Source organism: Solea senegalensis, linkage group LG17 (assembly GCF_019176455.1).
Source record: "Solea senegalensis isolate Sse05_10M linkage group LG17, IFAPA_SoseM_1, whole genome shotgun sequence".
Lineage (NCBI taxonomy): Eukaryota > Metazoa > Chordata > Actinopteri > Pleuronectiformes > Soleidae > Solea > Solea senegalensis.
Window position 1 is genome coordinate 13481238 of NC_058037.1, and position 11965 is coordinate 13493202.

The 11965-nt window shown below is 44.1% G+C and overlaps 1 protein-coding gene across 12 annotated transcripts in view; it reads right to left on the reverse strand.

Moving 5' to 3' along the window:
* gphnb (gephyrin b) overlaps positions 1-8264 on the reverse strand; it is an 89589-nt gene extending 81325 nt beyond the window's left edge. For 8 of the 12 annotated variants that reach the window (XM_044049025.1, XM_044049024.1, XM_044049018.1 and 5 more), the window contains exon 1: positions 4948-5075. In XM_044049025.1, the coding sequence (XP_043904960.1) occupies positions 4948-5011 (64 nt within the window). In that variant the 5' untranslated portion in view covers positions 5012-5075. Of the gene's footprint in view, positions 1-4947; positions 5076-8218 lie in introns of those variants that run through there. The other 4 variants (XM_044049026.1, XM_044049020.1, XM_044049019.1 and 1 more) reach the window with 2 other exon arrangements.
* Positions 8265-11965: the final 3701 nt, after the last annotated feature.

Genomic DNA, 11965 nt, shown 5'->3' on the forward strand with positions numbered 1-11965 from the left:
TAATGTACACAGTTAAACAGTCAGCACACAAGTCTAGAGTTTCCTCTAGAACTGCAGACTTTTAGGCAATTCACAACCCTGTGATGTGTTCATATGAATTATGAATATTCAATCATAAAGTAGCGCTAGCATCGCTACAAGAAATTAAATAGAAATGTCTGAAAGTATGAATGGTCCTGTGACCGTCATAGTTCAATTTGTGACAGTATTTCTGCATATACACAAAATATGCATCAAGTGATATTTTGCACGCATATTTAGCCAAAATGAGTGAGTGAGTGTGTAGCTGAGTGCCCAGAGCCTGAGGCAAACCCAGGGAGAGCAACTCAGGACAATTACAACTAAACAGGAAGAAACACTGACAGCAGGAAACTGGACACCGAGCACTCATGCATCAAAACACACTCAACACGCACAACTGTCATCGACACGCGGGGAAAAAAAGGAGAAAAATGACGGAAAAAACAAACACAAAACACACGTCACAATAGACCGAGCACAGCGTGAGAAGTCTTCAGTCTTCTACAAATTCATTCCGACTATCTGAAACTTCATTCATTCAAGGCAATTTAGATGTCTTCAAATGAAGATAATTAAAGATATCTTGAATTATCTTGAAATTATGACATAATGACACAGCAGACATCCAATACTGCAAACAAATTCTTAGGTAAATACAATCATTATCGGTGATACATCCATATTTTAAGAATGACTAGTATGTCACAAAAAACTGGTATTCAGCTCCACTTGTCCATCACATTACAAAAGCTTATTTGTAACTAAGCATCATTATGTGACAAACTGACTTTGCTAGCAAGCCAAGCTAATGTTCTTTTTAGCCAAATCAGTGTTATTTATACGTTATAGCAGTCAGTCTGTGTTTACATACATGTTAAAAGTCAGATTTTAGTCTTATTGTAGAAGGAGGCAAAGTTTTCCAACAAGTAGTCCGGCTGCCTGTCTTAGTCGGACTACGGCATTAGCTCGATTAAACTAGCTAAAATGGTGTATTTTAAAGCGAAAAAGGAGAAAGTCAAGAATATTTCTCGATCGATACAGAGGTTCAGATATAGGAAACATTACTAATCTCCAAAGGGCAATTAAGTTTCTTAAGTCCAACAACTACATAAACACATTCTTACAAGCTAAATCTTGAGCGCCAGAGGAAACTGGAAACGTGGGTCAAGGCGACAAAAGTGTAAAGTTCAAACAATAGATAATGTATCACGCCATGAAATACTGCAGTATTTTGGTGTATTGATATTTTCTTACCCCCCTTTTATTCACGCATTCCACAAAATATACACGCTAACTGACATACCTACACACACACAGTCACATGTGGACACACCAGCCTCACCCCTCCTGCTCTGTGTGTCCAGGGTCGAAACCGTGCCGTCCCCTGGGCTCTGTCACCTGTCCAGAGGGACGTGAGGGCTAAGTGATGGAGGAGGGTCTCATCTGCTCCACACTGACTAAATGCAAGAGTGGACAAGTGACCTCTGACCCTGGCAGGGAGGGAGATTGAGCACTGCTTCAGACTCCATTAGCATTCCGCTCACACAGGCCTCCACACCACAGCAGTCGAACAGCTCAGGACTGAGGTGTAGCGACAAGGTCTGTGATGTAAGAAACCTCACTATTTGGAACTTTTGCTTCCCGGTGGCAGCACAGCAGGGGAGATTTGGCCGTCAAAATGCATCATCTCACAAATATTTCCCCCACTAATGAGGGGAATCTCACAGCGTTCCTTAGAGCTGTGAACAATTCTGCCGTTAATAGATTTCTAAAAGTCTAAAGGTCAGGTAAAACATGGCTACTTCATGCCACATCGCATGTTTTCCCCTCCCTGTGTTTTCCCACTTCTCTGATGATTAGTTTCCCTGACAGCGTGAGGCCTCCAAATTCCATGTACACACACGCACACAAATGCATCAAAAAGACGAATAAGCCTGTCAGTTGTGTCTCCGTGTGTCTCAACATCGGCGTACGTACGCGTGAATTGTCAACACTGCAAAGTGAGATCAAACTGGCAATCTGTCACTTGACTGGGATACAGTTTGGGCATACTACGTAGAGAAATGAACTCTGACGTGCTGTGTAAAGGGTTAAAAACGAGCACTGAAATACTCTGATTTACATGATTTTATGTCAAAAATACCTTGCGTAAACAAAAACCAATAAGCACGATGTTTATTTGCCCATCAAACATCAAATTAAGGCTCAAGCGTTAATCATTTTCAAATCAAAATCTTGATTTGAAACAACGCAATTAGCAAAAATGAATCATCGAGCTTTGCAAATTAAACACATCCGTACACACACACAGCTGTCAAACTTAAAATTTAAATATTAAAAGTTTAAATATTAGTGGTGGGTCAAAATATCGATTTGGTCCCTAAACAGTCCCTGATGGTTTCACTTGCAGGACATCACTACTTCTTGTCTCCTCACGGTGGCGCTGCTCAAATGAATGAGGGTAAACTTAGGGCGGAAGTTGCCTGGCTGAAGAAGAGGGAGTTTACATAATGGGATAATGGTGGAGAAAGCTACGTTAAGAGATGCTCCATCTACGTTCAATACATACACTTTATCCACTTGGTTCTCTATGTTGTGAATAAATAGAGAAATCCTTAGACAGATATCGTGACGTATTGCTATATGATTGTCTTGCTATATACTGATTATCACAAAATGGTTGTATCGAGTTATTATCGGTATCGTGGACCGTGTATCGCGTATCGTATTATGAGGTACCCTGTGATTCCCGCCTCTATTATAATATATACAGTGCAATATGCAGCAGGTAATAATATGATGGTAGTATTTTCCCCAGAAGCTTGACTTTAAAATTTCTTGTCAATTATTTGTCAGTATATAAGTCGTAATTAGGTCTTTTATTCAAATCTTCCATTAAATCTCACAATCTTAACTATCTTTCAATCTGCTGATTATTTTCTTTGGGCCACAAATGGTTAAAAACGTCCACCGGTGTCCACTCTCTGAACTTCAAAAAGACAGTTCCCGCGAATGTCCTGTTTACAGCAGAGCACTTACAAACGCGAACATATGCACATTTAAAAAGGCCCGAGATTGATTATTATTATTAAAAGAGTTGGTAAGAGATTAATCGCTGATTGACTGCTGGAGCCGAACCAAACTCCACATCACACGGCGACGTCAACACCGAAGCTGGGGCGACAGAAAGGCAGAAGTGACATGGGTTTTCTCCCTCTGTCTACATATCCCTGGGTGTTTCTATCTGATGCAGTATTTATGGCGGTAGGGTCAGTACCGCACTGATTTGTGAGTGATGCTGGATTTCAGCACCATGGACAGCACCCCCCCTCTTCTCTCCTCTCCTCTCTGGTGTGATGCTGATGATGAGGAAGAGGAGGAAGCATAAAGGAAACGACGGGTGGTTGTGCTGCTGCTGCTGCTGCTGCTGCTGGTGTTGTTGGTGGTGGAGGGGGTTTCCCTGGCAGATTTCAGGAGAGGGTCTTTCTTACACAGTCATTCCTACACCGCTACACATCGCCTTTACCACCTCCTCCGTGGTGGATTTACACATGGAGGAATACCACTCTGTGTGTGTGTGTGTGTGTGTGTGTGTGTGATCACGGCTTTCATGAAATATTGATCGACCCAGCCTGCAGGATGGACAGACAGAGGAGAGGGAGGAGGAGGGAGGGTGAGGAAAAGGAGAATGAGGAAGGGGTGATCCTCATCTGGACATCCATCCACCCCACTACCAACACCACCACCACCATCATCATCATCATCATGGAAAAAAAGCCTGTTTCTTGCACTTTTCTATCACGATGACAGACAACGCTGGATTAGCCCGCGTGATGGCTGAAACATGACAAAGCACTCAGCTACACACACACACATACACACAGACACACACAGGTGTGTAAAAACCACACACATATGTATTTAAACACAAGGCCAACAGGAAGGACATCATCACATGCAAAGGGCACACGATCCTGAGACAGTCACGGCGCTGCGTTTGGAGGAATGTCATGACAGCAGGCTTCACGCGTGTGTTTGAGCCCAACATACCCCGCCTCTTCCGTCCCCCTACACACACACCACCACCACCACCACAGACACACACACACACACACAGAAAGCCTGAGCCTCAGCCGTTAACATGTGTCATGACAGCTCCACTGTCATTCACAAAATCCAGAACCTCTGCAACACATTTTCACTGATTTTTCCTCTCCCCCCAACATCACATCACATCACATCCCATCACCCCTGCGCTCTGGATACAGGCCGAGGATGCGCTTATCATCTCCAGCACCAAACACCAACATCATCCACCTTCAGCAACTGTCGTGAGCGACACTTCAGAGAAGGAGGGAGAGAGAGGAGAGGAGAGGAACAGAAAAAAGCCTGCTGTGGTCAGCTGGCTGTCAATAATTTAATCTGGAGCCCGAGCATCTTTAGCAGCAACACACGATCAGCTGTAATTTTCAGCTGTGACAGATCACGCAGATATAAGGACATGAATTATTCAATCCACATAAACTGAGCTCTTCTCCTCCTTTTTCCTCTCCTTCTCCTTCTTCTTCTTCTTCAGACTCGACAAGGAAACTAGGCTACATGAAGAGGACACACACACACTGATGCAGAGGCAGAGCCCACATCCACAGCTATAAGCGTTTATAAGCATGTACATTAATGAATACCGGTATGACAGGAGGAAGAGGAAGAGGAGGCGGAGGAGGAGGAGGGAGGCTTTAAATCAGCAAGAGGCTGCAAAAAAAAACCGGAGAGAGACCGAGGGATGCTGCTGCTGATGCCGCCGCCGACACGCAAAATCCAGCCGACATGTATGAAGAAGATCCGTGCGCACAGCCGGCGCAAATTAATCCATGGGAAACGTGCGCGAAAGCAGCGGGAAATGATGCGGAATTTTTCTGCCTTTACCTGTCAAGACTCCGACCCGGATTTGGTGATCGTGGTTCGTTAAAATCATCCCGTCTGACGCCATGTTCAGCAGCGCTGTCGCCCGCACCGAGAACTCACGGCAGGGCCCAGAGCCGAGCGCATCGAACTTAGAGGGAGAGGGAGGGGAGGAGGAGGAGAGGAGGAGGAGGGAGGAGGAGGGAGGAGGAGGAGGAAGAGATGGAGGAGGGCTGCTATACAGGGGGGAGAGAAAAAATTAAAACAGCCCAGACAAGATGAGTAGAAAACCGAGTGATCACCTACGGATGAGAGGGTTAGGTTAGGATGCGGGGGCCGTTTAAAATCTCTCTCACACACACACACACACATAGAGAATCAGCTGTCCGTCTGCCATTGAAGAGTCAACATGTTCACGTTCACACCGGTTATACACAAACAAAGGTGTGAAAGAGCGTGTAAACACATACAACACACACTAGAAACATGAATAAAAGAAATCAAAATATACACTGCAGTATTTACACATACTGCACACAGTATATCTGTGTATGGACAGTATTGTATTGCAATGTAACAAAGTACAAATACTCTGTTATTGTACGTAAGTACAACATTCATGTATCACTACTTTACATTGTTATTTAAATTTCAAACTACATTTCCTATCTTTGTTACTTGTTACTACCAACGAGAATCAGAAGAAGAAGAGTTGGTATTATGGTCTGTTTTTCTAGTCTTGATGAGCTGCTTTACACTACAGTCTGGCCATTTGCACGTCTTTCATACCCATTCACACGCTGCAACATGGGCTTAAGTGTCTTGCTCAAGGACACATATGGCCCAGCAGAGCTGGGAATTGAACCCACAGCCTTCCAGTTGAAAGACCACCCAACCATGGCCCAATTCTAACGCCTCAGCTTTTTAATTTTACTTCTAAAACTAAAAGGACATATTACATCAGAAAATTACTTTTGATACTTAAGTACAGTAAATATATATCATATTATATATAAGTAAAAAGAGTAGGTGGGACACAGGGTTAGAAGACTTGGAAGAAATAGGGTTAAGCTCAAGACAGAAAATAAGCTACCAAAGAAACATTGACATAGTTCGTTTTCACACCTAATAGTCCGCTCGACTCAGTTCAATTGGGGGATGCAACGTTCAGCCGGTCCAGAGTTTGCTTTCACACCAAACGTTTTGAATAATGTATTCCCCTCCTCGCCTGAGGTGGCGCTGCATCGAGAATTACTGAAGGAGAAGACAAGACAAACATTTAACAAGCAAACTTGCTAATCTATTGGTTGATGCAGGGCAACCGCTGTTTCCGCCACTGCTAAACATGGAGCTGTCACGGTTGATATTTACGACTAAACAGCGATTGGGGGGCGTGAGCAGAACCCTGTAATAACCAATGAGAGCGAGTTGACCGCAACATGGATGTCGCATACTGTTTTTTAGAACCCGTAAAGTACAGTACAAGATTGCGTCTTCTCAGCCATAACAGGGTTCTTTTTTTTGTATGTTTCTCAGCACAAAACATCACACACACAACAGCTATCAACTCCATGTCTGTTGATTAAAAGCCAAGTGTGTGTGGTCCTGCGTCTCGACTGGATCGTCTACATCTGTGCTTTCTCAGGATTAAAACATTGGAAATCCACACAAAATGTACGTCAGATATCGTGGTGTAGTGTGGGGGCAGGTTTTATATAGAAATACATTTTTCCATCTTAGAGAAAAGTGATGTAAATGGTTTTAATCAAAGTCATTATTGTCATTTTTTTTGAATGCAGAAACATTATACGCACGTTATATCTTCGTCACATAGTCTGACCTGTAAAAAATGCAACTACATCCCCGAGCAAAAAAAAAAAAACAACAACCTCTCCACTGCTATTTATAGAGCAACTGCACGCTTCTATGGTGTATAATTTCTCTTGTTTATTCTTGTGGAAAAAAAAACACACCCATCCTCCAGCTTCTGTTGGGAATCTATCAATATACATAATTCACCGACACACACACACACACACGCGCACGCACACACACACACACACACACCACACACACGTGCCTGAGTGCTGCAGGAGCAGTGGCAAGAAATGGGGCAACTCTTCCAGCTTGACTGGCTCATCTCGATAGCTGCGGCGTGTCTGTGTCCAGTGACCTGACCAATAGAGGTGACACAGTTTTTACACTTTATATAGCAGCCAATTCCCTCTGCCATTGTCTTCCAATTAGCAACAGGAGGTTCGTGTGTGCCAAGGACATAAAAAGAGACCCTCCGGCCTTATCTGAAGTCTCAACTCTCTCCGACTTTTGACTCTTATTTTGTTTCTGCAAAACCCGGCACAGCCAATTTATAGTACGGCACAGAGTGCTACACTCGCTGAAACATGAGGTGGACAGTGATTGATATTTTCACACATTTCTGAGTAAAAAATGCATGCACCTGATTTTCATAATCTACTGTACTTGTAAATGTAATCTGTTTTCTTTCTTACCTGAGTAAATCTGTGGAACTATGTTGAGTGTTTGTACTTGCTGCTGGGGGACTCCCTTTGAAAATGAGGTTCTTAATCTCTATGGGATTTTCCCGGTTAAATATAGGTTAAATAAAAACATTTTAAAAGTATGTATGGTTGCACTTATTTCAGCCTGATGAAGCTAAAAAAATACAAACCAAAAAACCCCAGGACGCAACATACAAGATGTGTCACCAGCCACAGAAGTTCCCTGGAAAAGGGGAGGAGTGAGCGGAGGAGGCCTCCTGCTTATTCCAATTTTGCAGAACCACCATTAGATGTCACTCATTGAGATTTACAACTGCTACTCAGTCACGCTTGGAAATGAACTTGTAAATGGTGATTCGAAGCGATCTTATCGTCTCGTGAACTACTGATCCAGCCTCGTCATCGTCTACCGATACGTCTACAACGCGTGAAGACGTTGGCACCGGGACAGCGTCAGCGTCTGCCGGCCTGTCAGTGATGGATCGAGTCCAATTCTAAACCGGCCTGTGAATGTGAGAACCAGCAGGGACACACACGCATGCACGCGTAACCATGGTCCACAGCTGGCAAGCTTTCCTGGAAGGCTGGAATTCCCTTGTTGGTGAAAAGAGAGCGTAAGCGAGTGAGTGAGTGAGATGTATGGAGAGAAGGAGGGCGGTGTGCCATCAGGCTGAAGACTCTGAAGACCCCATCTGGCGTGTGGAGGTTTGTGTTTATGTAGTGTGCGACCGTGTCTGCTTGTGCAAAAGTGCGTATTATAATGACGGTGTAATTACCTCGCCGTCGCTCGAGCTGCCTGCTGTTCATGGATAGGTGACAAGGAGGCCGGGGCCATCGCTCTCTCCTTCTCCCTCGCCATCCATCACCATAATAAGTGGAGGCCCGGCAGATGGAAGGAGCTGTAAACGTGACGGCAAACGCAGGGAAGTCCCTCTTTATCCCGCAGATGGAGGGGATGTGTGGTGGTTCTCAGCGTGGAATCTCCTCCCAATGTGTGTGTGGAGGCCAGGCCAGGCCTCATCCACACATTCAACGCAAACATGCGACACATGAGGATAACTTATTCAACAGCAGAGATTATTTCTGGATGCCGTTTTATTACTTATGCTATCTTCTTCTCCGGACTCTTGCGAAGAGACTGGGAAAAAAAGGTTGCACGCAGGACATGGTCGCCAAAGAGCTATAAAGCTTTACTTCCGCCCCGACGAGCTCAAGCCCGGCTTGTTCCTCAAAAGAAAACACCAGGCTAAAGTTGTTAAATGCGTGATAAAGCGTGCGGCCGAGTTCCACTACGTTAAGCAGCTCTTTATGGCTCCGGCATTATACATGATTATTTTATATGGGTCAAATATTTCATTGAATATCAAAATTTCACTTGATTAGCCAATAAGACGACACAAAACCTTTTTCGAAGACTTTTACAACGTGATGGCGCCGATCGGAGGAGAAAATAAGACTTTGTTTGTGTTTCTTGGAAAGCTGCCTTGTTCATACTGTACGCTGGGCTGCTCTTCAATTAAAATGACAAAAGAAAAAAAGAAAAGGGAAAACTTACCCTGGGGCTTATTCGGCATTATCCCGTGATGCCTTCTTCAGAACACCTGACTAAATCTGTCCTGAGCTGAAGAGGGAAAAGTCAGCGAGGAAGCAGAAAAACAATTATCCATCCACGAATGAGCAGCAGACACTAAATTCAGGACTGCTGGGGGAAAGAGTCCCTTGTTTAGAGACAGTAATTAGGCAACAACATGCCAAGGAAGGTTGGGAATAGTCGGAGAACACCTCTGGTCAAACATACAGGAAAATGGAGGGATGGGGATAAAGAGAAAGAAGAGAAGAGGGAGAAGAATAAGAGAGCTCTGTGTGTGTGTGTGTGTGTGTGTATTAGGCAGACTCTCACCACCACCATTACGGCAGCGTAGAACATCACCCCAGGGGCTTTGGAATCAAACCCATTACATCTGATACTGGATTTCTCTCTCTGCTCAGAGTGAATGCAATGTGGACGCGCCTTCTCTGGAGCTGGCCAGTGTCGCATAGCATCGCTGCGGAAAGAGCTGCACCACGAGGAGGGGGGGGAAAAAAAGAAAAAAGAGGACAGGGGAGGAGGAGAGTGAGGGCCTGAGAGTTGAGGAGAGGGATTGTGGAGAGGGAGGTTCGCTGCAGCCGGAGGGGTCATTTCATATTTCAATTTTTTATTTATTTTGTTTTGTGCCTAATACTGAATGGAAACAAGGGCTGTCTGTTTCTAATAACTTTCAGGATATGTGGTGCACATACAGAGGGCCTACATGTATGTTTATACCCGGGCCTTGTCGTCAATTTGCATAACTAACAGAGTGGCATTTGAAAAGTAGAATGTCAGCACAAACAACCTTGGACACCAAACTACCCCGGGTCATTTTTTTCAGCCGTGTAATTGGCTCCTAATGCTGAGGAGTTAAACATAGAGGTTTTCTGCCCTTAAAGCACAAAAAAAAAAAATCTCCTCTCGTTGGTTTAATGGGTTTACTCCTGTTGGTGTTTATCAGTCAGCGTGGATGATTGGAAGATTTCAAAAATACGCAATATGTGTGGTAAAATCTGAGCTTGACTCTGTCTGAGCTGAAGGTAACACGTTCTCCGCCTCCCTGCCTATTTGTAGTGGCATGTCTGATGTAATGTTTGTGTAAGCAGCCATCCTCGTCTGTGGCTACATCGCTGGCTTCGCACATCGTGTCAGCGCTCGGACCTGGACACATCTCGCCTGACAGCTAACATGCAATCCCAGGCAAATTGGCAGAGCAAAGGATGAAACTTTGTGCCGGAGAACTTCAACTGAGCCACAAGGAGACGGTTATAAATAGAAGGCTGTCGTGTTATTCGTTGACCTTTATAAATTTGATCCATATACACAAGTGTAAAGACCTTTTTTTCCCCCTCTCCTCCCTTGAATCCCCTTGGTTTAGTTTTAAATGCAAGACTTCTGACTTTATTCATGAACCTGCTAATGGGGTTCACGCAGCTTTGCCAATTTATCAGATTCACAGATTTTTGGATACCTGCCTGCGACGCTGTTCTCTGCCAGAATATTGATGGATTCCACCTTAAAAAAAAAAAAAAAAGCTACTGGGAAATTTTATTTTACTTACATATACATGTGGACACATGTGACAAAGCTATATTTTTATTTCTGCAACAACATATAATCTACCGTCTTACATCAGCACCATTATTGTTGTATTGTTGAAATGATAAAAGCGCCCAATAAGCCATTTTCAAAAAGAGTTAAAGCTGTAGTGTGTAACTTTTAAAGATAAACAAATGTCTGTTTGATTCCAACATCAAATGAGTATCAGCGCCACACTACTCTCTATGTTTCTCAGGTCGTTTTCGCACCTAATCGTCCGCCGGACTCGGTACGATTGGGGGTATTCACATATTCTCCTCCTCGCCTGAGGTGGCGCTGCATCAAGAATTACTGAAGGAAAAGATAAGACAAACAATGAACAAGAAAAGTCGCTCGTCTGTTGGTTAAAGCGGAGCAAAACATGGTCTTAGGTTTTTTTATTTAGTTTTATGCAAACATTTCTCATTTTTAGAACTTTCCCGAGGAGATGAACTATGGATTTAATCAAGAAGGTCTGCTGTGAATGACCCTCACTGTAGCAGTGTTTAGATCCTGTGTGGCCCAGTGACATCCCCGCACTGCACACAGAGAGTGTTTTCTTCTAATGTCAGGACAGACAGAGGCAACAGGGATATTGGGCTGCAAACAGGTTGGAGGAAAACCGAAGAAAAATGTTTCAAAAAACCCGGTCATTTATACGAATGGATGATGTGCAACCTTTTTTCCCATACACACAAACAATCTGATAGTATTGCTTGACAGAGCCGGTTTTCAGATAAAAAATGAACATGTATCCATTATTTCTGTTCACCAAGACCAATCAGATTACCAGCAACCAAAAAAATCACCAAAAGTTACACACTGCAGCTTTAAAAAGCCATTTTAAAGCCATTTAAGGTGAAGTCTACAAAGAACCGTCTCTACTGCACAGAAATGTTCCAGACACTTGTGGCTGTCTCCTGTCATCACATCTGATATGCAAGTCAAGGAGCGTGTACTGAATGAAAAGGGGAAAGAGGCAGTAAAAAGAAAAACAAACCCTCTAGCACCTGTCTTTCTAAACTGCTCCCATGGGAAAGAAGTGAATTCTGGGATTTGCCGGACACTGTGTAGCCTTTGGGATGTAATCTCACACACACACACACACACACCTATTAACCTCTACCGGCAGAGAAGTTGGAATGACTTTCAAGCTCCAGTGGGTCCAGTGCAGGATAATGACTGTGGTGAGTTCAGGTTATGTGGTTAGCGCGCAGTTGGGGCCAAGCTGTCAGCTCTGTGGCAGAGTTAGAGGTGGGGGAAGGTAAGACACATGGTAGGGGAGAGAAGCTGGACATGACGGAGCGTGAGAGCAGAGTCAGCGCTCCCCGGGTCAGTGGCGTAACCCGACTGCTGACTGGATCAGACGTATTGC